The 27226-nt window shown below is 45.6% G+C and overlaps 1 protein-coding gene across 1 annotated transcript; it reads right to left on the minus strand.

The window, feature by feature from the left end:
* Window positions 1-364: 364 nt before the first annotated feature.
* Window positions 365-27226, minus strand: DDX11 (DEAD/H-box helicase 11). Its single transcript, XM_007937182.1, has 26 exons — window positions 27083-27226; window positions 22066-22314; window positions 21450-21536; window positions 20970-21118; window positions 15941-15986; window positions 14700-14807; window positions 14334-14421; window positions 13683-13891; window positions 11699-11851; window positions 10730-10776; window positions 10331-10410; window positions 9291-9335; window positions 9094-9161; window positions 7145-7183; window positions 6784-6892; window positions 6499-6624; window positions 5687-5799; window positions 3623-3695; window positions 3158-3261; window positions 2371-2520; window positions 2007-2075; window positions 1799-1899; window positions 1344-1428; window positions 820-898; window positions 481-635; window positions 365-394 (listed from the first exon to the last, which is right to left on the minus strand). The coding sequence occupies exons 1-26, from the start codon at window positions 27224-27226 to the stop codon at window positions 365-367; spliced, it is 2706 nt and encodes a 901-aa protein (XP_007935373.1).

Below are 27226 nucleotides of genomic sequence, written 5' to 3' on the forward strand. Positions count from 1 at the left end.
GACGACACTGCAGTGGAAGGCTGCACTGCAGAGGTCTCCTGCAAAGGCTGGGCGGGAAGCAGGCAAGGCAAGTAGCTTGACTTGAGGCTGAGCTGAATGGAAGTTAATCAATTCCAGGGAGGGGAGCTGCCCTAGGATGGGTCCAAAGATGCTGCATCCATGGTTTCTTCAGGATTAACCTAGGTTTCCTCCTATTGGCTTTTTCATAGCCTATCCTTGCATCCTGGCAGCCCGCTGACTGCACAAGAGGGCTGGCCTGCCATCATGCTCCCATCCTGGGCTTCACCTTAGTCAGGTTTCCTGCAGACCAGGCCCAAGACAACATTTCATATAAGCAGGGTGAAGGGTGGTGTACCATCATCTGTCAGGAAGGGCCAGACTTCTCCCGATGAAACTGGGAAGACAGGAAAAGGCAGTGAGGAACTGTCTCCTGAGGCAAGGGCAAGTGGCAGCCCTCAGGAAGGGAAATTCAGGACTGACCTTGCGCAAAGCAGCAAAGGCTGGGCCAAAAGTGGCTTTGACCTCCACACGATCCCGGATCCAGGCTGGCAACTTTGCCAGGGTAGAAGAGCGGGCATAGCGCTGATCCAAGAGCACAATGCTGGCAAAATCCTTCTGGTGCCTGATGGCCCTGCCTGTGTGGGAGCAGAGATGGTGGCTCTGAGTTAAACCTGCCTCTCTCATAGTACATTTCTTTTGTATCCCACTCCTCATCCTCAGCCCTCAGACTGGAGACGGCAGGTAAAATCCTTCTCTTGTCACCTCCTTCTCCAGCCAGCTATCCTAACTCTGAATGGCTAGGAAGAGTCCCAGGCTTACCTATAGATTGGTTGACGGCCTTCATGCACAGATTCTCCACCAGAGCCTTCCCTGGGGGCACCTGACCTGGAGTTCTGGGCTGGGAAGGGTGAAGGAGATGGCCTGTCAGGATTTTTTTTGTCTCCTGCCTATGTCTCTCTCAGTTCTGCCTCTGAAAATAGCACTGCCAGGCTTCTGTGTAAAAGACCAGAAGGCAACTATGGGGAGGAAGTGGGAAGGGAGCTGTTGCATTGTGGGAAATTGCAGTCAATGTCATGAGACAAAGTGTATGTGAGGTGCTGTATGGAAAGTAAATTTGCTCTGTAAACTTTCACCCAAATCTCAATAAAAATTAACAAAACGAAACAAAAAAACCAGCAGGCTTCAGGGGCCCAATGCCAACAACTGATGTAGTAGGTGATGTCATGAAGAAGACCAAGAGGGTACTGAGATGCCTTCTACCCAAGCTGTAAGACCTTGCTATCTCAGCACCAGGAATGGCAGAACCCTTCCTTCCTGTCCTCTGGGATTCCAAAGGTACTCACAAGGGTCTGATCCAGGTAGGCCATCTTCTCTTGCAGCTCTGGAGACTTAATGTTGGGGTAAGGCATGCCCACCATGACCACACACCTGGGGTGGAAGCACATGTAAGCGACAGGCCTCATGGCCCAGGACAGAAGACCCGGTCCTCACTTGCTATGTTCAATTACCCCTTCCCAGTCCTTACACGGTGCTCAGCAGCTCTGCTTCTCTCCCCCCATTCGGTACCTGCTACCTGGGATGGATTTTTTCAACTAAGCAATCAATCTAGGTTAATGTATTGAGTTGTTATAAAGGTAGACAGTGGCTAACTTCCCACCTGGTCTTGAAGAGGCAAATCCAGAGTTGCTGACACACCTCTCCACTTAAGAGGACTAGCCCTGAGTAAGCAGCCTGGGGCAGGCTCTGTGGATGGCAACAGTTTGCAAGCAGGGCCCAGGGGCAAGAGGACCACACTTACCGGCCTAGGTTGTCAGAAAAGTTGATCCCTTCACTCATCTTTCCTCCAACCACAGAGAGGAGCAGGGCCCCTGTCATTGTGCCTGCCACCTGGCCACAGCACTGCGGAGATACCAGCCCCAAGGTTGCCAAGCTAAAGCCTGGATGTCACCCAAAGTATTTTTAGCTACCAACACCCCATGTTCTCTGAGGACCAAGGCCTCTCTCACCTTAATGCACTTGGAATATTCCATTAGCACCTGCTCCACCTGGTTTGCTCTCTTGGGTTCCTGAAATATCTAGAGATAAATAGATAATGTTTCCCAGGAAAGGCTTCTGAACGCCTGAGTGTTGGGTCTGTTCCAGGCCTTTTCTTTCCCAAACTAAGAATGAGATAACCTCATAGTCAGAGGGGCTTTGGAGGAATCCTCTGGGCCAGTAATCAGGAATTCAGAAAGGGTGGGGGTAAGGAAGCAGGAGGAGCCCCAGCACAGGAGGCTGAAACACCTGATTTGATGTACACGAGAAATCCCAGAGGGGGGCTCTGGGTGCCACAGTCCTCACACATGGACGTCCAGCTGAAGGGCCACTCACCTTTTTCTTGACAGCCAGGCGGGCCAATAGGCCACTCTGTTCCCAGCGGGCGTGGACCTGGCGTAGGTACTCATAGGAGGGGAAGAAACAGACCATCCCTCCAGGCACCACGTTGCATAGGTTACAGAGGATGCGACCTGTCTCATCTATCTATGACAAGAAGATGAGACCATGAGAGGGCCACGGCAAAGCCTCACTCCAGAAAGGCTTCCTAATCTCAGGGCTTTATACCAAGTACAGACACTCCGGGGTCACTCAGGCAGGGGGAAGAATATAGGAGAGTGGCTCCCCTGGGTAGGAATCACAGACTACAATGTGTCACCCTCCCTATCAAAACATACCCAAACGGTGCTTCTGGTGATAACAGCATTCATGACACACATCATAATGCTAGCATAACAGAGAACTCTCCATTCTCCAACCCCCAATGTCATGATAGGCAATTAGGAATTAAGCACCATCAATGACAAATCAGGCCCCTAAAATCCCAGGCATGCCCCCACCCCCATCCTGGACCTGCGTCCCTGTCCAGGGTAGGAGCTGTATAATCAAATAGCAAGAGAACCAAAGCAAATGGGCATCATCCTAAAGGGATGCCTGGAGTTTTAAACAAAACTTACATAGCAGCATAAAGGGTGAGGGCAGCTAAGGCTTTCTTGGAGAAACATCATCTTGTTCCTGCTCTGAGATGGAAGCCCCCAGTACTGATTTCCCCTGTTACCCCAACCCCAGGAACTTCTCCTGCCCAAACACAGGCCTGCAGTAAGGCAAGCTGCCTGGTACTGACCATCTGAGGCAGATCCCTTTTCTGGTATGTGAACTCCAGGTGCTGGTTGGAGGGCCCATTGCAGATGACGAGGGGCAGGATACTGTCTGGAGGAATCACGTGACCTGGTGAGACCCAGTGAGGGGCTGAACACTGGAGGTCCAAAATGCAAGGTAGATTCTGAAAAGTGCATCCCCCCAACCCCATCTCCTGGGCTGGGAAGAGCAATTTCTATCACTTCCCCACCCTCCCCACTTCCAAAAGAAACTAGGTAAGGCTCAACCCTCTCCCATGTAGCTGGAGAAAGAAGAGAAGCATGGGAGCATGGGGTGAGTTCATGAACTTGAGAAAGCTGGCAAAGAGCCAGGTGTGGTCTCCTCAGCCCCTGTGAACAGAGTATGGGTTACGCTATGGCAACAAGAGGGCCAGGCTTCTCATCCACATCATGAATACCGTGCTCTGTCCACCCTGGAAATGGATACTCACCACAGGAGAACTCCACCACACGCTCAGCTCCAACCCCCGCACAGGCCAGCAGCTGCTCCCGGAAGTCAGATACCTGCAGAGCACAATGTTAGGGCTCTGTGCTTTCCCAGAGGCCCAGGAGGAGAAAAGGCCCAAGGGCTGACCAGATGGGGGGCTTGCGAGGGAGGTGAAGACAGAAGTCTGGGGTAGGAAGAAGCAGCAATACAAACTAAAGTCATCAAAGAAAAGGCTGAACCCAGAGTTGACTAAAAGGAAAAAAAGAAAACCCTAAAATTGAAAACAAACTGCAACAAAAGAGCCTACCTATCTATCAGATCAACAACACAAGCATCCAGAGGAAGCCCAACTTTAAATCCTTAGTGACCACATAGGTGAGATATATTCTAAGGTCAAAAAAATAAATACAAGGAAATAAAATTTTAGTCAGTAGTTTTACTGTTAGAAGTAATGTTGGTATTATAATCCTGAAACTATTTCAAAGTAGACTACAGGGTAGAGCGAATAAGTAATTATGTTACTATAATAAAAAAACAAAATGTTCCACTTGAGATATAATATAGTCACCTAAACTGATTATTTTGATTTAGAAATACCAACATGAACACATGATTTCTGAAACCATGTTTCCTAGATGTGTCTACTGAAACAGCTTATAAACAACAATCCAGGAGCATTGTGAACACCCCAGCAGCCAATTCTTGGTTTCTAAGTATCATTTTCACTAAAAGGAATCAGGACTCCTAGGGGAAATGAGTGACTCTAGATCTGGGACAAAGAAGTAGGAGGTAAGCCCCAGGACATCTTGCTTTGTAAGGTAGCAAGAGAAATTTAGAGACTAACAGGGCCACTTCAAAAGACCAGAGGCAGCTGAAGGGTTCCCACTGGCCAGGTTCAAGACAACCTTAGCACCAAAAACAGTAATGACTGTCAAACAGTTTAACACTGAGTGAATATAAACCCACAAAGGTTTACACACAAAAAAGAAAAACAGAAGGGAGAAAAAAAAAAACCAAAAAGCCAGAGGGGCAATTCTAATGGGCAGCCAGGGAACCATTACTTTAAATTTTGAATAGCCTTTCATCCAATAAGTCCTCTTCTACGAGGTATGTTATTGTTGTTGTTGTTGTTATGTGGCGTCGAGTCGGACCCGACTCATGGCAACCCTTGCGTTTCCGAGGCAGTATCATTACGGAAGTAGATTGCCCAACCTTCCTTCTGAGGACTGGCTAGTGGGTTTGAACTGCCAGCCTTCTGGTTAGCAGTCAAGTGCCTTAGGCACTATGCTACCAGAGCTCCCTCTATGAGGCATATCCTATGGAAATAACCACTATGCAGAGATTTGGTTATTTTCATCACAGTACTGTTTAAATAGACCAAAACTAGAAATAGTCTAAACATCTAACAAAAGAAGAGTAGTTATTGGAAACGCAATCTATCCATGTAATGGAACACAGTACAGTCAGAGTGTGATGGAGCAAACAAATACTCGCTGACAAGGAAAAATGTTTATGACATTTTGTTGTGGAGTGAAAAAAGAAAGTTATAACAACAGCATGTAGAGATAATACCATTATTTTGTTTTGCTTTTAAAAAATGCATGTATATATGTAAAAATTATGCACAGAAAAACTATTATAATGATATATACCAAAATGAGTCTTTGGTGGTAGAATTAGTTTGTTTCCTTCTGTTTTTGCATGTCTCTGTTTCTACAATGAAAATGTAATGCTTTTCTAAGAAACATATATTAAAGCTTAAATTTATAAAAGAAAGAGAAGTTGACACTTCTATAGTGGGTGCAGGAAGGGAATGGCATTGACGCACCTAGGTGAGAGTCTGACACTTCTGTACAGCTTATCTGGGAGAAGTGTGATCCTAGGCTACAGAAATATAGAAGCTATCCCCCCACCCGCCCCCCCACCACCGATCTAAAAGGCACAGGCAAGGAGACAGTGCAGCAGTGCCACCTAGTGGACACTGCCTGACCTGCTCAAGCCGGCCCTTTCCTGGTTTGGAGGCCTATGGAACAAGGAAGAGAGGCCAGATGCTGTCTGGAGTCCTCACCGGCTGCATGGTGCCGCCTGCAATGACCACTGCCCGGCACTCCTTCACCACCTGGGCAAAGTGCACGGCTGGATTCAGGAGCAAGAATTTGAGGCTGCTCTGGCTGAGGCTGCCTGAAGAAAGGACAGAAAGAAATGATGGCTCCATGGGGAAGGAAACAGGCCCAGCACACACTTCTATGAGTCTCAGAGAAAGGGCATCTCCAGAGGGATCCATGTAGCAGACATAGTATCACTCTCTTTTTAAATTAAAACCTATTACCCTCTGAGGTAGATAGCGGTATCATCTCCATTTTCACATGAAGGAACAGGTTCGTAGAAACGGATCCAAATCACACAGCTTGCAAATGAGAGAGCCAAAGCCCACCTAACTCAAGCCCACAATCTTAGTCCAAAACCTGCCACCCAGCCTCTCTATACTCCCTCTCATACCTCCCCAACCTGGCCAGGTCTTAAAGGCCAGTTATTTCTGCCCAGTTTCCTCCTCCTAACTGAGGGAAGAAGGAGCTCTGGTAGCACAGTACATAAAGCATCTGACTGCTAACCAGAAAGTTGGTGGTTCAAACCAGCCACTCCATGGAAACAAGACTGGCCAATCTATTTCCATAAAGATTTGCCACCTTTGAAACCCAATGGGGGTCACTATGAGTCAGAATTGACTTGATTGCAATGAGTTTTTGTTTTTGTTTTTAACCCAGGTAAAAAACCCTGGTAAGGACAGAAATAAAAAAAAAAAAATTCTTCATACTTTGGCTTCGTGGCTCTTTGGTTGGCTCCTCTTTGGGAACTGAACCTGGACAAGCACTTGATTACCTTGGCGGCTCAGGATGACCCTGCCATCCTGGTTGGCTGTGGTGAGAGCTACAAGGAAGCCTTCGATGTGCATCAGCGGAGACGCAGGCCGTGATGTCCTGGCCTCAGCCTCCTCTACAGGAGCTGCTACGGAGCAGAGGAAAGAAGGAGGTCTGGGACTAATGACAGGGAGGAAAACCTCCCTGAGAATGGGCTAGTCAGTCTCCAGGAAAGATGGGTACGTGAATGAGAAGTGAAGAATCCTGCCCAGACCTTGTAGCCCACCAGCCTTCCATCCTAACTCACCATTGGTCACCCCGGGCTGCAGGCTCTGCACGAATTGCTGAAACCCAGTCAGTTTGGGTTGCTCCTTGGAGGGAAGGACTGCTCCATATCGTTCCATGAAGCCAAAGAGCTGGGTTGGTGAGAATGAGTGACAGGGAGGAATAAAAGGCAAAAGTCCTGAGATGGACCAGTGCTCTGTCAGGTCCCAGACAGCCTGCAACTTACTCTTACCCCAGGCATCCCACTCCCAGGAAAGCTGCTCTACACTGAGGAGGAGGGAGACAACACTCTAGTTTCCCAAGGGTACGACAAAGGCACCGAGGACAGCCAGCAGAGCGGCTGCTCTGGATCTTTCTGCGGCCCATGACAGAAGGGAGCGTACCTTTCTGCTGACCATGCTCTTTTCACAGTACCGCTGCACCTGCAAAAACCAAACCCAGCCACAAACAGAAGTAAGAATTAATCAAGCTCTAATCTAAATTTACAAAAACGGAAACAGATGATCATCTTCCAACACCCCGGGGAGCAGAGTTTTCACTGCCATGTCCTGAGGAGCCCGAAACTTCATCTGGGTCAACAGTCTCAACTTCCTTCCCGAAGCTGTTCCTCTTCGTGACACACACACAACACAGTGTTCTCCCAGGAGGGAGACGGCTGAGCCCCACACAGACGCTGCCTCCTCACAAACCTGTCTCTACAGCAGCATAGCCTCTTAAGGTGTGCTATACAAGTTACATCCCTCTGTCTTCTTTCAAGATGACAGCATTCAACCTGGGCCTCAAAGAACCAAGAGTTCAAGAGAAAAGGGTAACCCTATGAGCAAAGTCCTAAGAGGGTAAATCTGAGCTGCTTCAGGGAAAGTTGAGGTACATGTGTAGTTTGGAGCCAGATCTTAGGTTAGTATGCCAAGATGATGAGTTTAAAGTCTTTAAGGATTTCTGAAGTGTGTCATCCTCCAGTTAAGATGCACTGGATGGCTTTTTGTAAAGTCCATTAAAAGGGAGAAGAGAATGAAATCAGGGAGAGCAGACAGAGCATAAGAGGGAAAGTGCCTCCCCTGAAGCAGCAAGTGTGGAAACAAAAAGGGTGGGACAAACCCAAGAGCTTTCTCAGAGGGCGAGGTGGCTGACTTGTAGACACAAAGGGGAGAAGATAATCAAAGATGACCTATCTTTGCAGCCTGTGTGATGGGGATCACGGCAATGACAGTGACCAAAATGGGTAAGTCAGGGAAAGAGAGTTTGAAGAGCAAAGGCAGGACCAAAGAATCCAGCCTGAGCTGGTGCAGCTGGGTTTACATGTGGGCTTGGTTATTCACTGCCTGTCTCTCGTGTGTGACCCTGTGCATGTTGCTTTCCTGAGGTGACCTCTATAAGCATGTCCTACTGGGGAGTTAGAGACCCTAGAACAGTGCATACAACACAGCAAGTGCTCAAAGGAGGCACGTATTGTCATTTGTTTACAGTCACTAAGGTGGCGATGGTGACTTTGGCTGTGGCCTGGCTGGGAGACTGCTGCATATGAAGGACTGCAGCAAGCAAAGGGCTGAGGCTGCAATAAAGGCCACTGCTGGAGTGGGAAGGTGAGAAGAGCCCCAGCCATGGTCTCACCTACCTCAGCGTGACATCAGTGGGCCTGGATCATCCTCACTAAACTAACTGCCTGCTTCTGTGAAAAGCCCAGGAGAAAAACATGCCAGAAGAAAGATAGAGTAAGGAGGCAAGGACCTGGGACTTTTTATTTGTGCCTATTAGGTCTAAAGGAGCTCTGGTAGCATAGTGCCTAAGGCACTTGACTGCTAACCAGAAGGCTGGTGGTTCAAACCCACCAGCCACTCCTAGGAAGGAAGATTGGGCAATCTACTTCCATAGTGATCCTGCCTCGGAAACCCAAGGAGGGGTCACTATTAGTCAGATCCGACTCAATGGTAAACAACAACATTAGGTATAAAGAAAGGCAACCTTTCTCACTAATCCTTTTCATACAGAGACTGAAGCTTACTTTTTCCTTTCTAATACATTCCTCTCTGTAAAGGTTAAGCAATTACATAGTATGTATTTTAATTTGTTAGTCTTAAAATGGTGCTCTGCTCACAGATGGCAACAGAATAGGAAAATTTCATCATGCTTGGAAAAGGAGAGGGTCCGTGAAAAACAGGACAATCTTCAATGAGATGGACATGGTGGCTGTAACAATGGGCTCAAAAATGCAACGACTGTGTGGCTGGCACAGGACCAGGCAGTGTTTCGTCCTATTGTACACAGGGTCACCAGGAGTCAGTACCAACCCAGTGGCACCTAACAACAAATATAAAAAGTAGAAAACCTGTACCTTGAACAGGTTGATGTTGTCGATCTGGCTCTGAAAGAGAAAGTCGTTGATGGTCTTCAGCTCCGTTCCTGGGGGCAAACAAACGGAAGGCCTTGAATGCAATCGGAATCCTTGCTCTCCAGACCCTGAGTTCCAGGTTCCAAAGTTAAGTTGAAGGGCTCAGATCAGCTCTGGCCTGCTCAGAGCAGCCCTCTTACCTGTCTGCGAGAGACTCTGTGTATTGGGGTTTTGCTTAATGTTCCCTAAAAAAAAAAGCATCCCAGCATGTCAGGATGGTGGTCCTCTAGCCCCCCAAAAAAACAAAACCAAAACCTCCTCCTCCTCTGCTCCATCCTCACTCTCCATAATGTTCACCAAAGAAGAGCATTTAGATTTGAACAGGTGTTTCTGTTTTTGTTTCATTTTGCCATTTACAACACTCAAGAACCCACTGATGGGGATACGAAGGCTTCAGAGAGCCTCACAACTCTGACCCTCATGTTTGCAAATGGAGATCAAAGTCCTGCACTTTCTTTTTTTCACATCTTCTACCAGGAGGCAGGGACAGAGTAACTACCCATCTCTTGCAGGGGCATAGGAAGCCCTGCCATGTGGGAAGACAGTGGCAAAAGCAGAGATGGACATGAGGAAAACCAGTATGAGACACAACCTCTACAGATAAACGCCCCCACTGGCTTTCTGGAACTTCCACCCCTATAAAAGCCTTCTAAAGACCTGCCACATAATAAAGCGTATGTGGCATGGAATAATGCAAAAAGCATAGGCTCTGGAGCCAGAAGAGTCTAGCTTGACTTATAAAGTACAAGGACCATAGAGGCAGGTCACCTGTGTTCTGAGCTTTAGTTTACTCATCTATAAAGTGAGGGTCAACATGCCTGGGCTGCTTTCCTAACAGAGCAATGAAACTGTGTGAGTTACAGTGCTCTAAGACTCCAGAATACTACATCTATTACATAAAACTCTACATCCCTGTAATTGTAAAATGTATTACAATTACCACTTATGCAGTAGGGTCTGGTAAAGAGAAAGACTCAGAACAGGGGCATTAAACTAGCATTCTTAACAAAGATCTAGGGTAAGACAACTGAACTAAGGTATGAAGAGGGAGAATTTCCTAAATAAATGACCAAGACCATTCTCAAGGACATACAACATACAGGTGTCCTGATCAGCTCCCAGGACAGAGACCAGTGAGCTCAGGAGGCCAGGGGTTAGGATGGGGATGCTGCTCTCTTACCTCCCAGCACAGTCACAAACTTCTCCAACAAATATAGGATCTGTTTGATGTACATCAAGTTCTTGGCCTTCAAACGTTTCCTGAGGAAAAGCCAATGGGCATCAAGTGGTAGGACTCCTGCAGCAATTTCCCCAAGCAGGGAATTTTCTGGTTGATGGCCTTTCAAACAGGCTCATCAGCTACAAAAACTTTCTCAGAAAAAGGCTGGCCGTGGACCAAGTCCTTTAGACCCAATGGTTCTGTCCTAAGCAGCCTCAGCTTCTGTAGATAAGCACCATGATTAACCCAGGAGAGGTACAGCACGTTGGTCCACTCTGCCCTCAGCCAGGGCCTGAGCAGCTGAGACTGAGGGGCCCTATGGCAGTGGGATCTTCCCTTTCACCTCCAGAGGCATCTCACCCATATCGTTCCATATACTGGAGCAGCTGGGAGTGGGCCTGGCAGAGCTGGGGAGAGAACACAGACAAGTGAGACAGCAGCCCTGGCTCAGGAGGAGCAACCTAGAGCCACACCAGTGACACCTGAGACTACAACTAGAAGCACCAGCCCAGGACACACAGTGGCAACCAAGGTGAGGAGACTGGGTCTGGGTTTTAAAAGCTCTTAGGCTGGTGGGAGCTGAGAGAGAAGGGGAGGAAGGTAGGTTCTGCTGAAGTGTCTTACTTTGGAACAGGAAAAAAGGCAAGATGCTGAATCTCTCCAGTAAGGAACCTCCTGCTGTTTTGCACTAGGTTCCACTAAGAATGATGGATCAAGGCAACAATGACATCCTGGCCTAAGGTCAACCCAGTCACTGGTTAATAAAGATGGTGGGGTTTTGTGTGGGCCTTGGGGTCAGAAACCAGTGGTAAAATCTAGTTCCACACTAGATTAAACCTTAGAAAATGCTTAAACCTCTCTGGCTCTCTGAATTCTTAAAGTAAAACAGCAATACCACCCCCATGGCAGAGTTAGTATGAAGACAAGAGACACCTAGTACAGTGCCTGGTACATGAAAATTAGTAAATAAATGGCAGCTTTCTGGAATCCTGGACATGTCTCAATTAAACACTCTCAAAGCAGTATCAGTAATAACAGCTCCTGCTTCCTTCATCTCTTCCACCTGGGTTATGAGGAACTGGTCAGTAGCATCCTGGGCTAGAGGGACGCAGGCAGTATAAGCAGGGCAAAGCACAGGGAAATGAACCACCTTGCCTGAACTGGGTCCCCATCATTCTAAGATCTGCTGGGAAGTCACAGTCAGCCTCTGACAAGGCCACTGCCTCGGTCAGTGCACCCCTGAACCTGTCTCTGGAGAACACAGGCCCTTGGAGACAATCTCCCTCTGCCCCGTGGCAGACCCTGGCGTAGGCAGTGAGGCTGACCCACCTGGGAACCGCTGACCTCAGCGCTATGGATGCTGGTAATGGTGTCGATCAGGTTGTGAGCCTCATCAATGATCACCACCTGGCCCTGAAGCCGGATCCCTGCGGCCTGCCGCGTGGCCGCATGCAGCAGCATCTGGTAGGGCAGCACCACCAGCTGGAGGGGGAGACAGAGGTGCCCTGAGCAGGGGTGGAGCTCTCTCCCCCAGCAGACTTGCCTATTCTAAGCTCCTGACGTGAATTATTTCCCACCTGGAAGACGTGTAAGGATATTCAAGAGAGAAAGCTACAGCATAATAGTACTATGCTTTTAGCAACAGACCCTTTTATGAAATATCAAATATATGCAACAGATAAAAGGGGAGCTGCTCTGACTGAACTGGGATGGGAAGTGTAGGAGGGGAGGAGAGTGGAATCCCTTCTGCTTAGACTCATTTATGCCCTCAGAGTACCAGTCCCCTACCCAAGGTGTATAAGGCTCCTCAGAACACTGTGAAAACCACTGGGTACCAGAAAGCACCCTGGGTTCTGGTCCTGGATCTGCTACTTCTTAGCTGTGTTGACTCTGGCAAAGTCACTTAATCTAAGCTTCAGTTTCCTCATCTGAAAAATGGACTTGATAAATTCTCCATCAAGTGAGGGTTACAGATTAGAAGGGTAACAAAAATAAAAGCCCTCGGTAAATTCTTAGGTGTTATCTTGTTATGAAGGGGAGCTCTGTTGGTGCAATGGTTAAAGTATTTGGCTGCCAACCAAAACGTTGGTGGTTTGAACCCTCCAGCCACTCTGTGGGAGAAAAATGAGGCAGTCTGCTTCTGTAAAAACTTACAGCCTCAGAAACCCTATGGGGCAGTTCTACCCTGTCCTACAGGGTTGTTATGAGTTGGAAATGACTAGATGCCAATGGGTATGTTGTTATGAAGATTTTCCAGTTAATCAAATACTTGGAAACAAAATTAAAATTCAGAAAAGCAGAAACTTAAGGCCCTGGCGGTAATACGGCTCCATTACTTGCTGTGAGAAAACTGATAAATCACTTTACTTTTCTGGGCCCTGGCTCTCATGTATAAAATGTGGATAATACCTGCCTCAGGTGCTTCAGTGGGATAAATGAAGTGAAAAGTGCTTTAAAAGTTCAACTTTCAGGACTGTGTACCCTTCCTTTTACTAAAAACACAATATTATTTACCAAACAAAAAAAAGACACTTTCAGGACATTTCATCATTTGTCAAGTGTTTCCAACACTAAACTTGCTCTGTGGCAAACAGACCACAGGAAGAACATGAGACCCCATGAGGGCAGGAGGTGTCACTGTCATCTGCAAGTATCTGCTGCCACGTTGTTCAGGGCAGCATGCTGATGGGCACTTACCTGCCATGTACAATTATTACTAGCATACTCCCTTGCATCTTTAAAATCCACTTACATCTCTTCTTGATTACACAGCTTCACGAGTGAGCTCCTATTTCTAAAAGTCACTCAAATCAAGGAAGTAACAGAAAGTTCAATCGTACCCACCACGTGACAATGAGATCCCATCTGGATCTATCAAATGGGCAGTGTCTCTTTAAAAATACCCAATACTTACGGCAAGTTGAAAGATGACAGTATTTGCCTAGGCACTAGGTGAGTTGTGTAAGCTGAGACAACCGTTCTGAAAAGCAGTGTGGAAATACATCTGTGTTCTGGAGCTCCTTTCTGCATTTGCTCACTGTGGTGTCATCAGGAATGCACCCTCCTCACTTGCATCTGCTGTCCCCCAATGATGCCAATAGGCCTTGAAGCCCAGAGCAACCAAGGGATCCTTGGGCCTCCTCCAGCCCTAAGTACTAGGAGAGCAATGGGTTCTATGCCATCAGTGTGCAGTGCCCTGATAAATCTAACCACAGTGGGGGGTGGGGGGGCCTCCCAATGAGTAAGAAATTCCCTCATGCCCCAAAACACTGTTAGAACCAAGAGTTACTCCCTTGTTCTCCTGGGCCCTCACCTGGGCTGCAGGAATGGCAAATCGGCTCCCGTAGTAGGGACAGGCCCGCGCCTCCTTCCCCAGGACCACTAGCTGCTCAATGTCCTTCACCTCCACCAGGACCTCGTCCCGGAGGAGCTGCATCTGCTCATAGTTGTAGAAGGGGCAGGCAGCCTGGCCCTCTTGCCTTCTTCGCTTTGGCTTCTCTTCCTCTGCTTTGCTCCTCTTCTCTGAAGTTGGTACAGGCATGAAGGGAGCAAAGGCAGAAAGAAGAACAGTAGTCTGTGGGGTCGGGTTATAATGACAAGAACCATTTCCATGGGGGTGGGGGCTATAAAATCCTTCCAAGAACTGCTTCCTGTGGTCTCAGGATGCTGCTGTTTTATTTTGTACACTCTGTGAAAACCTAGAGAATGTTCTGAAAGCCAAGGTTTTGGATTAGACTGACCCAGAAAGCAAGACTGCTTTTCCCAAGAGGAGGGCCTTTCAAGAGGGAACCAGGTCTGTCATTATTTTTATTTAAGATATTATTTCTATTTCCCATGTCCCTGGTCCAACCTCCACAGAGTTCTTTGGTCACTTCCAGCCCACCCCACTCTCTCCCCAGCACTGTCTGAGGCCACACCACCACCCAAAGGCTCTCCCTTGCAGCTCCAGGATGATGACTGCTACCATGTTTGGTTCTTTGCATCTCTATGCAGCGGTCATTGATGAGCTGCACAGAGCCCAGGTTTTTCACATCTTCATTTACACAAAGGCTCTATGAGACAAGGGAGAAAGCAAGAGTCAAAGAAGTGGTGCAGATTAACTCACACACCAGCAACCCATCTGGCTCCTGGCCACTCTATCCTCCTCTTCCTTTCCTCCCAATGATCAGCCAGGCCAGGGAAGAGCCTGACCCTCCACTGCTCTAAATGTTTCAGACTCATCTTCCTTCTATGACTTGGATGAGGAAAACAAAGGCACAGGGAAGGGAGGCAGCTTGCCAGGTCAGGCAGCAGGCTAGGACCCAGGCTGAGACACCCTGCTTCTGTTTACCTGCCGAGAGCCGAGTGAAACAAGTCGGGTGTCTTTGCCAAAAGGGCTCTTCTGTACCTCATGCACAAACTGGGCCAGCTGGGAGTGTGTCCGACTGCAGTAATAAATCTGGTCAGAAGAGAGGGGATTTTAGAGAGACTAGAACATTCCAAAATACTATCTGCACATCAAGGAATGCTATTGCCTAAGAGGCTGAAGGACTGAGGTGAGTGGCCACAAATATATAAGACAACTACACCCCATATCAAACCAGCCCAGAGACTCTTCAACTCATCCTCATCTCTAGAAGTTCAAGGAAATACCCACAAAGTCTAACTCCATGAGTCAGACTCAGTTAAAAATCCAACCACTTCTGAGGGCAAAGTAATCTTAGGACGGTACATGTCCCCTAAGTGGTGGTTCTTAGCATAGCAATGATTTGGGGGAGCTTATGCGGGGGGAGGGGAAGAAGAGTCATTTCACACACATCCCCTAAAGAGCTTTCAGGATGGCAGTAGTAAAGCAGGAGGAGGCCAAGGTGAATACTCTTTCTCCCTCTACTCCTAAGATTTGTTGTTGTTGTTATGTGCCGTCTAGTCGGACCCAACTCATAGCGACCCCTCCTTGGGTTTCCAAGGCAGTATCACTATGAAGTAGATTGCCCCATCTTCCTTCCGAGGAGTGGCTGGTGGGTTTGAACCGCCAGCCTTCTGGTTAGCAGTCAAGAGCTCCCACTCCTAAGATTTAGAAGAGCGAGAAAAGAGAAAAATGGTAGGAGGGAACCCCTACTTTCAATGAGGAAAAAAAACTTAAATGAAGGAAATCAAATATTTTTAAATTTGAGAAAGTGTCAGAACCACAGATAGTTTATAGAACTCCATGCCAATGAAAATGTGAAAAGAAAGCAAACATTGCCATCAGAAGTTCAAAGGGCAGAGCACTCTTGCTTTGTCCTGCACCCAATCTTCTACCCTTACCCAATATAGAGAGAGGTCACTGAATCTTAAGCTCAGTATGGCTGTTCCTTGATGCCCTGTAGCACAGAAGCCCAGGTGACTCTCCCAGGCAAGAGGTCTGAGGATGCCCAGCCCAGCCTGCCAAATGAATGGGTTTGTCACAGTTATAGGGTTCAATGGGTTGAAAGCTTTCATTGGCATGAGGGTGCAAAGTTTTTGGCAGGACTCCTGCATACTCCCCAGGGGTGGTGAGCCATGGACTTGGGATCAATCACAGGAGAAGGACCCAAGGACACAGAATCTTACCTTGGTTACATGTTCTTCCTCAAGGTCATCCTCATCCTCATCTACTCTGAGAGAGAGAAAAACACACACAAAAAAAAATTCTTCTCTCAACAAAAACCAAAAAAACACCCCTAACTCACTGCCATCAAGTCAAATCCAACTCACAGCAACTCCCCCTTGGGTTTCCAAGACGGTATCACTACGGAAGTAGATTGCCCCATCTTCCTTCCGAGGAGTGGCTGGTGGGTTTGAACTGCCAGATTTCTGGTTAGCAGTCAAATGCTTTAGGCACTACGCCACCAGAGCTTCTGCCCTCAGTAAGATTAAGTCAAATAAGAAAACATTTATTATTTAAGAAAAAAAGAAAACTTATTGACCGTCGACCACACGCTAGTGGATCAGCCCTGGACATTCAATGATAAGCAAGTAAGATGTAGTCCCTCTCCTCACAAGCCAACAGAACTGAGGTATGAGCTCAGAGCCTGAAAGGAGACAGACAGACACATCCCAATAACAAGGTTCCACCCAAGCAGCAGATGCTCACTTGTTCAAAGAGCACATACCACCAGGCAAAGCTTACCCTGTCGTCCTTCCACTGCTCCTCAGGACTGTGGAACATGGGAAATGTAGCAGGAAATGAGAAAGGGACAAGGCATTCCCCAACCCAAGTCCTACACTAGAAGCCTAGTCCGATGTATAACTCTTGTCACTCACTAAGGCTACTACTCTCTTCTCACCACTCACCTCCAGCAAACGGTACTATTCTCAGTAGAATCTAGCTATGTATCACCTCAAGGCCTTTGGACATGCTGTCCTCCTTGCCTGGAATGTTCTCTCCTCTCTCCTCCTTCCCTTCACCCAGCCAACTTCTAATCAACTGAGATCTTAGCATAAACATCACCTCCTCTAGGAAAACTTCCTAGACCTCCTGTCAGGTTCAGTTGCCCTGTGATATACATCTATGACACTCTGTACTTGTCCTTGTAATGTCCATCCCGTCCACATCACTTACTCTTGGCCTGTCTCCCCTGCCACTGTAATGTCCATACTGCAGGCAGGGATGGTGCCTATCTTGTTTCTGTTGGTTCCCTGGGGACTTCCCAGAGCCTTACACACAGCAGAAGCTCCATGCGTATATCCTGAATGCAGCCAAAATCCACCAACTGTGTTAGTAACAGTTACTGTCACAGATGGCCAGACAGACCTTCTCAGTAATCAGTTCACCCTTTCTAGCAATGAACAAAAAGAGCACCGAAACTGACACACTGGGAGCGAGGTCGAGCCTGCATGAGTGGCTCCAAGTTTAGTCATTCTAAGTCTAGGCTCCTTAGAAAAGAGAAAACTCTTTTACAGGTATACTCTACCTACAGGAGTGTTATATGGAATATAATTTTTTGGGGGGGTTTCACCTAGAAATTCAATTACAAATAAAGCAGAAATGCTAACTGTAAAATGTTGGGGGATTATCACAAGAGGAATTATTTATAAGGTTGGCCAAAAGTCAACAAGAACTGGAAGGCTTGGATCTAAATCACATATAGAACAAACTCAGCAGGATCTGAGTGAGAGGCAGGATATGTGAAGAAATGAAGAGAAAAAATGTATTCAGGATTAGCTGTGTCCTCAGGGAGGCTCGGCTCTCTCTAAACTCAGGACATCAGACGCTATGGAGGATAATCTGCAGGATTAATGGCTCTTGCCCCGACCCTAAGGAGCATTTTGTTCTAATATTCAGAAACCCCATTTAAGTTCTTTATCTTGTCCTCAAGAGGTTGCGAAAGAGAAGTGAGTAGAAGAATGCTGTCTTGGAGGCAGGTAGGAAAGGGTGTGTGGACCACACTGCTTGTTGGTACACTCCCTGCCTAAGGCTGATGCATAAAGCAGTGTTAATGTCTCACCCACCAGACAGGCCATCATTCTCCCTTCCTCTCTTAAGAATCCTGGGAAAGTACTTTAATGAAGGAGGGTAAAGCAGCAGGTAACTTAGAGAAGATGAAAAATGCTAATGAGGCAGAAACCTACACAAACATGAACCAATTTTATCTACTAGAAAGTTTTAAACAGAAGCAGGAGAAATCAGTATAACCTTCCAGTACTACTGATGGCTTCCAGGCCATGCTCTGGTTCTTGGGTGTGACTGACAGGACTGGGGTAAAATGTTGAAGAACTGTTGAGAAAGAGGGCTAACTCAGTAGTTCTTAGATGTCTTTTTTTGGGGAGTGGGGGATGGTTGGTGGTCATAGACCTTCTCTGACCAGAAAAATGCACCTAAACGTGAAATTTTGCAGATTTTGAGGGTCACACAGCCTATCCATGTACTCTTGGCTTTGACAGTTTGGTGTTTCTGAAATTCTCAGCTGGAATTATACAATGGGATTGAAAATAGCCTGTGTTTTATTCTTTCAACAAAGTTTTATGAAGCACCCCTATATGCCAAACACTAGGTCAGCTCTGGGAATATAAATATTAAGATGTGGTTCCTCACCAGGTGGTCAAAGTGAACATAGAGTCATAAGTCATATTGGCAGGCTGTATTCTTGATATGATGTGACAAGAATAGTACCTTACCTCTGTGGTCTTACTCTCAAAAACACATAATCCATGTCCAATCATAAGAACAACAACAGACAAATTTCAAGAGCAGGATGATCTACTAGATACCTGACCAGTACTCCTCAAACCTGTTAAGGTTTTGAGAAATAAGGAAAGTCTGAGAAACTATCACATTCAAGAGGAGAATAGAGAGAGATGATTACTAAAGGAAATGTGGTAACCCACATAGGTTACTTGCACAGAAAAAGTGTGTTAGATAAAATAAATTATCCAATAAAATCTGAATAAAGTAAAAAAAAAAAAAAATGATATTCCTGCCCTGAAGAAACTCATTGCCTAGTGATGGGGAGGAGAAGTCAACCAACCACGCAACACACAACTTAGAGTATGAATAGAACAGAGAGTGTGTCTGTCAGCCTGAGGCCACTGAAGGCCTTTTCTCACAGATGACAACTGAGCTGGGTCTTAAAGAACATGAAGACATTTGCCAGTAGAGAAGGGAGGGGTGTTGGGGACAGAAGAAAGAACAGAGGGGAGGCCTGCCCATGTAAGAAAAGTCAGAGCAGCTAAGATGCTAGGTGTTTAGGGAAAGTGGCTAAGGGGAAGTCAGAGAGTGTGTGGAAGCAGCTATGAAGGAGCGTGGATTTATCCTACAGCTTTGGGCGGTGGAGGTCTCCTTCAGGTAGACATGGGAAGCATGGTGTCAATGAGCACACAGGACACACGGGCCCTCAAGCACCTTTAGAATAGCAAGGAAGACCTCTTCCAAGCTGAGTGCCTGAGAGGCATGAATCTCCAGGAATACACGTGCCCTTGGGGAAGAGCTACTCAATTCTGAAGAGTGACCTTTCTTGTGTACAAATCAGGTCACATCACTCTTAGCCTAAAACCTTCTAATAACCACTGGCCACACTGAGAACCATATCCAAACTCCTCACGTGGCTTTCGAGCTTGCAGACAATCGCATCTTCTTGGCCTCAGGCCTCTTCTCTTTAACTCTTTGCTCTGGCATCTGGGCCCTCGTTGTGTCCCTTGAGCAGACCTGTTCCCATGTGCAGAACACTCCCTCACAGGACTCTCTGACTAGAACTCTCTTCTCCCAGGTTTCCTCGTAGCTCTTCTACCCTGCAGGTCTCGGCTCAAATGTCACCGTCTGAGAGGGTCTTTCCTGACCTCTCCACCAACAGCTACAACTCCACACCCAATGCACTTTACCCTGTTTTAATTTCCTAAAAAGTAAATATGCTAATTTCAAATAAGTGCTACTTGTTTTCACCAGTTTCCTGCTAAAATGTAAGCTTTCTGAGGCCAGAGGCCATGTCTGTCTTATTCATCTCTCTACTCATGGTATCTGGAAGTGGGCCACACCTGTAACAGACACTCACAAAAGGTATTTGAGAAATTAAAGCATGAATGAAAAAAGAGGCTATCATGATGGGTAGTATGGTCTAGAAATGGCCTATCTGTAATCTTCAGTATTTTCTAGTTCATTGGTGGGCTATAGCTCAGAAACCTACATACCTGAACCAACAGAAGCCTTAAGGTTTTTTAAAAGAGAAACTTGAGGTAAGGACACTTTGAAGGTCCCTGGATGTTGCAAATGGTTTGCTCTTGGCTATTTTTCAAAAGGTTAGCAGTTCAAACCCACCTGGTGGCATCAGAGAAGAAAAGCCTGGTTGTCTGCTTCAGAAAGACTAAAGCCAAGAAAACACCATGCAGCAGTCCTACTCTGTAACACACAGAGTCACTATGAGTTGGAGCTGACTCGACAGCAATGGATTTGGCTTGGTTTGAAGGATACTCTGATGGTATATTTCAGGAACATTACACAGTATAGCTTGGTAGCAAAAAGTATCATGGAAACTAGAGCCAAACTGGCTGGGTTCAAGTCCCAGCTCCCCTACCAAACTAGCTTTGGGGCTTTGGCCATGCGTTTTATCACCTCACTATGCTACAGTTTCCTCACGTGTAGAGATACAAATGTTACTACCGTCACTGAGCTGTTGTGAGAATACCTAGTTAAAACAAGTAAAGTGTGTAAACGGTGCCCAACACAAACAGTAACCCTCATTGGGGAGCCCTGATGGTGCAGTGGTTCAGTGCTTGGCTGCTAATCAAAAGGTTGGCAATTCAAACCCACCAGCTGCTCTGTGGGAAAAAGATGTGGCAGTTGCTTCCGTAAAGATTTACAGCCTTGGAAATCTTATGGGGTGGTTCTACACTGTCCTATAGGGTTGCTATGAGTCAGAACTGACTTGATGGCAATGGGTTTAGTTGTTGTTTTTTTTTCTCACTGTCATCATCACTCATGTATCCTCAGAGGGCCCTGGTGCAGAGAAAGGTCAGAGCTGGGGCAGACTGCTGGCATCCTGTCCTGTCAGATACCCTATAAGTGACAAAGCCTCTCCCTTGGGCATGAGGGAAAGAGCTGCCTTCCCAGAAGCCCCCCAGAGGCTTGGGGCAGGGGTATGGAGGAAAGGAGAAGCAGCTGTCTTACCCACTAGCTGTTCTTTTCTCTTCATCACTCTCATATTCTGCCAGGACTAGCTCTTCCTCTCCAGATGTTAGCTGCTCAGTCCCTGCTCCTGCTGCCAGCATCTCCCTGCTGAGGTGGAGGAGACTCTCCATTTCTTCTTCTTCCTGTCTCTGGAGGGCAGTGATGGACATGGGAAGAAGAAAGAAATCTCAGACCTAGGGCCCCACATCCTTGATAAAGTCACCCTCCAGTGTGGCTGTCAGCAAGGGCAAACACACATCTGCCCTGTCACACACACCTCATGTTTTACTGAAGAAGGAACCAATCTCTAGTGTCAATGCCTCAGCTCAAGCTACCCAACTATGGATGAGAACTTAGCCAGTGAAGGTCTTGGAAACAAGACAGAGGCCCTGCCACTCATACAAAGGAGCTACACCATGAGTGCCCGAGCATGTGGTGCTGCCAGGTCACAACTTGGCCCCTTCGGGAGATGACACTCACCATGCGCTTGGCTGCATACTTGAGCTGTGTGTTGTGACGGAGCTGCTGAAGGCGTTCTTCTCGCTTCTTCCTCCTGATCTGTTCCTCCTAGAGGGTGAAGCAGCCATAAAGGAAACTCTCACAGGAAGCCCAAAGCCAGGCCTTTCTCAAGAGTCTGAGCTGCTCAGCCAATTTCCTCTTCACATGGGACAGCTCTCCCTTCCTGGCCAACACCTAAGGTTGAAACAATGCCCCTGAGCCTCTCCTAGTCCTAGCCTTGCTGCTTGCTGCAAGAAATCTGTATTCTGCCTCTCAAACCACATCTCTCAATCCAATTCATTCCCTACTTATGTTGGCAGTTACTGAGCCATGTTGCCAGTGGCAATGGTTGGGTTCATTCCCCAGGTTGGGAATGAATGAGAACTGAACCCCTCGTCTAGAGAAGTCCTGTCTGAACACTCAGTTCAAAAAAGACAGCAAGGGGGCAGCATCATCCACTGAAGAAAGTTGACAAGAGAGCTAACAGACACTGAGAAGTCAAAGAACAACACATGGTGTCTAAATCTTGGAATCAATCTGAACTAATCACTTCAGCCCTGTTTTCTAGCTCATTCCCACTTCTTGTTAATCTATTTACCTTAAGTCGATCCACCAGGTCCCTTTCTTCCTTCTTCTGCACAAACTGAGTAACCCAGTCAGGCTCTCCAGCAGGCCTCAGGGTGTCTGTGGTCTCTTGGCAGAAGGAAGAGAGAGATGGGGGCTGGGCATTCTCATCATTTAAGGGAACAGTTCTAGTTTCAAGGAGATGGGCCTCCTCTTGACGTTTCTTCTGTTCAAAGTCACGGAGCCAGGAGAGAGCCCCACAAATAAGACTTAAAGATTTCCCCTGCAGGAAGAAAATTATTTTCAGTAATAGAGGACAAAACAAAGGTCCCCAAGTGACCTTTTCCCACTTTAAAAAAGTCTTCACAGAAGGTCTGAGTTTAAATGCTGGAGGATGCTCTAAAACCAGCCTGAGAAAGAAAGGAATTAGCAACAGAATAGACAGTAAAAATGGGAAGAAAGAAGAAATGAAGATTAGGCTTAAAAAAGCAGGAAAGAGCTTCCCCTACTTGCATAATTATACAGCTCACTCTCCCTAAAATAAATTAAAGTGGTTTATCACATTACATAGAAAGAGAGCAAGTTCACACAATTGGAAGTCAGCCAAATAGAAGTTAGACAAACAGCCACCACAAAGGAACTGAGGCCAAAAAAAAATGCATAGCATGAAATCCCATATACTTGCTAAAGGCAGTGGGGGCGGGGAGGAAGGGGACACGACACACAACACCCCACAAATCTGACTCTAAGCTTTACTCTTTAGTGCAGCCAATCTTCAGAGAGAACAGGATCAGTCACATGAGTACAGTGTGGAATCTTTTTCAAACATGCCAACTGTTCTGGAGAATACAACTCTTGATTTAAAGGCTCCAATTTTTCCTGTGGGTTCTCATTGAAAGGCTGATTCTTCAAGCATCCAGAGGGAATTTCTGAACAGGTGAGTCCCTGTGAGCTACCACAACTCCAACCCAGGCAGTCAGCTCTCTCAGACTCCTTAACCAGGGAGTGGATCCCAGACTACCAAGAGAGGAGTTCTGAACCTCAGCCAGGATCAATGAACTGTAGGGAGAATGGCATGTGCATGTGTATAAGGAGAGGAAAAGATGACAGCACAGTGATTAATTAAGGCCATCAACTCTGAGGTCAGGCTGCCAAGGTCAAATACTGGTTCTTCCACTTAACAGCTCTGTAAGCAGAAGTGGATTTTCACATGTGTAAAAAATAGTACTTCCTCACAGAGTTATTACAAGCAATACATTACACACTTAAAGGTTAGTACCTACACCAGGATTAGAAGAACACCTAAGTATATAATAAAGTAAGGAACTAGTGTTAGCTACTATTTTCTATTATTAACTAATAATAAGAATTATTATTATTCTCCTGGGTCCATAGTTTTCATCGATTCCTGAAGGGCCCTGTGACAATTCTGAAGAATACACGGATTACCTATTTTTGGAAAATCCCCTGCACATACCATTCTCTCAGCTTTTGAGAGATACTAGATGGCACAGTTTTCAGACAGCACCCACCCAGGAAGACTTGGGGGCAGTCACTCTGTGCTGCCTGTGAAGTAAGGAACCATCCGCTAAGCTGTCACTAAGCTAGAGGTAGGTGAGACATCCCCCTGTAATAACGGTTCAAGGACAAATGCCTGGTTAAAGAACAAGCACCTTCTACTTGGAAGTGAACAGAGGGAGTACCTGAAGGTATGGTCAAGATTCTCTTCCAAAAGTAAGTACAAGTATACTCTAACACAAAGACAAAAGGATAACTGAGGCCCCACAGTTCTATGTCCAGAAACTGGCAGGAACATAGCATAGGGCTTAAGAGAAAGGGATTAACTGAAATTCTTTTAAAGAACAGTTATATCTCCCTAGGTTACAGTCCCCACTCCTTGGAAAACATAGTAAATTTGATCTCTGGGGAAGATAAGCAAGAGAGTGCTCTGGAGACAGACAAAAAGCAGGGCATTAGTGAAAGCATACTCACTTCAAACTCTTATCTCCCACCCCCATGACCTTAAAGAATACTGTCTATCAGGTGTGTACCCACGAGGAAAGAGTTCAGAGGATGTTTCTCTGCAGAAGCTGAACTCCAGGGAAACTCCTACAGATAATGACAATGGGAGGTGACCAGCGAAGAAGCCAGCCCACCAGTCCAAAAGCCACTGTCTTTAAATTAGCCCTTTAGTGGCTTATTCTCAAATACCAACAGCCAACCAAGGATCATGAGACATTTAAAGAAAGCTTCCTAACAAACTATTAAAATCTAAACAGAAAAAAAGAACCCAGAAAAGAGATAATGCAGGAGGGAAAAAAAACAACTCCAAAATACTATCACTGATATTGGTATCTTCAGAAAGGTATTATTTCCATGAAATAAGAACATGTTATATAAAAAAGATCAGAGCATAAGAATAAGTTCTTGAATATTAAAGATATCACAGGAAAAATAACCTGAATAGAAAGACTGGACAATAAAGTCAAAGAAATCTCCAGAAAGTAGAATTTTAAACAACAACAAAAGCAAATGGGACATGGGGTGGGGTGTGGGGTGGGGAGGGAGTGCCCAGCAAAGAGTTAGACAACTAAAAGAAAAGATAATCACAGGATAACCCAGGAGATCCAAAACCAAATAAACAGGAGTACCAGGAAGAAAACACAAGGAAAAATATTATCTAACATAAGAAAATTTCTCACAACTAAAAGTTACAAGTCCCAAAACTAAAAGGGCTCATTAAGTGTCCAACACAAGAGATTAAATATATGCTCATCAAGCCCATCATCATGCAATTTCAGAACACAGAGAACTAAGAGAGGATCCTGAAAACTGTATTTCCCTGGACTTCTCAAAAGCAACAATGGAAGTAAGAAGACATGTGCAATTGGGAGGGAAAAGTAACTTCAAGCTAGAATTCTCCATTCAACCAAACTACCAATACCAATCAGGTGATAAATGTAAAATAAATATATATTTAGACAGGCACTATCTCAAAATTTACATCCTATACAACCTTTCTCAAGACTGTGTTCTACCAAAACAAAACAAGAGAGTAAACCATGAAAGAGGAAGATACGGAATCTAGTAAATAGAAACACAGGAAAAATAAGAAAAAATACATACAGTAATACTGATGAATCTCAAAAATAAGCTGAGCAAGAGAAGCCACACTCAAAAGAGTACTTACTGTTATGATTCCACTTAAATGAAATTCTAAAAAAAGAAAACAACTCTACAGGCAGAGAGAACAGATCAATGACTGCCCAGGACCAGGACTAGGAGAGCAGGAGGGAAGGGAACAACTGCAAAGAGGTAGCAATGAATTTTTGGAGGTGGAGGAAATGTTTTACCTCTTTATTGTGGTGATGATTATATGGGTGTTTACATCTGTCAAAAAACACATTGAAATTGGTACATTTTATTGTATGCCAATTATACTCAATAAAGTTGACTTTTAAAAAATAGAAGAGAACTCCTAGGATAACAGCTGTGAAGCAGACCTAAGAAGCAATCATTCCAAATTAGAAAAAAAGGTTGGAAGACTTCAAGGAAGTTTCCAGGGTAGAACTAGAATTGGCAATTATCCATATGGAAAATTATATTAAGAAGCCATTGGATAGTGTGGGAAGAATTGGCATAGATACATTAAAAACTAACAAAACTTTAAAAAGGCAATTAACTCTGGAAAAATTAAAAATTGTTCAAGAAAGAAAACATTATTATAGTATATTACTTGACTTAATAGAGACTAAACTTGTGAAAGTGACATAAGTACATTAGGAGGATGAGGAGAAGGAAGGAGAACAGATGAAATCTTCATCTGACACAATAGAAAGGCACTAATGTCTAAAACTGATAAAGAAATAGCTGCATGAACTTAACATTTAGACGTATGCTATACAAGTATACTTTTTAAGAAACAGCTAAAAGAATCAAAAGTACCTGCCTTAGGCACCAAGTTTGGTAGGTCTGACACACATTAGTATTTGATTAAAATTTTTAAACTATTTTAAACAAAGGAGGTGGATATGTTCAACAGTATTATTAATGTTGCAGAGTGGTTGAGTAAGGACAAAAATATCCAAATGTGTTAACCAGGAAGACACTAGTGATCTTAGGGGAAAAAGTTTCAGTGACGTGGACAGGCCAGAAGTCATATTATATTGGATTTAAATGGAAGGTAAGAATGCAAAATATCAACTGTGCACAGTTGTCCTATTCTTTGAGTACATGAGGTTAAATGGCAGGGTTTCTTCTCTCCCACCTTGCTGTATATGAAAGAACAAAATGGAGTAATGGAGTATCCCAGTCCATACTCCTCTTGTCTCAGGAGGTTTGTGTGTCATTGCAAGAGAGTGACAACCTTCCATCAGCAAGTGAGAGAGAAGGAATGAGTCACTTTCTTTTATTCATTCATTCAACACACAGACATTAAGGGCCTCCTATGGGCCAAACTCACCAACCTCTGTGAGATGACAGGGACAAAGAAATGAAGAAGACAAGGCTCTTAGCCTATCACACAGTATTTGCCACAAAAGGTAATAAAGTACAGAAGAAAAGCCAGGAGCTATTCAGTGCAGCCCTACTCATCCTCAATGGCCAACCTCTAAGAAATCCCTCCCTCCTTCTAGGCCAGGAAGGAAAAGCTCAGGAAAAATTTGGATCCCCCTAGCACTCAGTAATCTTACTCCTAGGGACCAAAATAACATCTGTGAAGAAGCCAAAATAATTTCTGTTTTTCAACATCAAAGCAGCTGTGTGTTTAGATGCATGAGAAATGTGGAAAGTTTCAGTGCTAGGTCATGGTTTCCAATGCTATTCAGATTCTCGTGTGCTTTCAGCCTAATTGTTCTCAGACCCTAGGCCTACGTTTAACTATTTAATAGAGGAAGTGAGTACTACCCAGAAAGATAAACTGAGAATCTTTCCAAGATCAAGTCACAAAAATCTTTGCATAAGCCAACAGTAAAAGCAAGCAAAGCTGCCTCTAAGCTGTCTGAATCAGTCTCCCTCAGAGCCCTTCTGAGATCCTGACAGTTCATACTTACAGTGCCAGTTGGACTCTCAAATATCCCAATCTTGCCAGCCTCCAATAGTTGGTACAGCTCTGCCATGAAGTCTTTCTGGATGGAATATGGTGTATAGGGAAAAGGGAACTGGATGCCACCAATCTCTTGAGTTTTATTAGTCAT

This window comes from Orycteropus afer, unplaced genomic scaffold (assembly GCF_000298275.1).
Source record: "Orycteropus afer afer isolate SDZICR_OR568_19922 unplaced genomic scaffold, OryAfe1.0 scaffold00040, whole genome shotgun sequence".
NCBI classification, from domain to species: Eukaryota; Metazoa; Chordata; class Mammalia; order Tubulidentata; family Orycteropodidae; genus Orycteropus; species Orycteropus afer.

Bases quoted from the DNA above. Each gene is read 5' to 3' on its own strand.
- DDX11 (XM_007937182.1), bottom strand. From the start codon at position 27,226: ATGACTAATAAAACTCAAGAGATTGGTGGCATCCAGTTCCCTTTTCCC. The intron at 21,119-21,449 runs GTGAGTGTCATC...ACTGCCCTCCAG, and splicing joins AGTATGCAGCCAAGCGCATG to AGACAGGAAGAAGAAGAAAT. The intron at 6,625-6,783 runs GTGAGTTAGGAT...TCTGCTCCGTAG, and splicing joins GCAGCCCGGGGTGACCAATG to CAGCTCCTGTAGAGGAGGCT.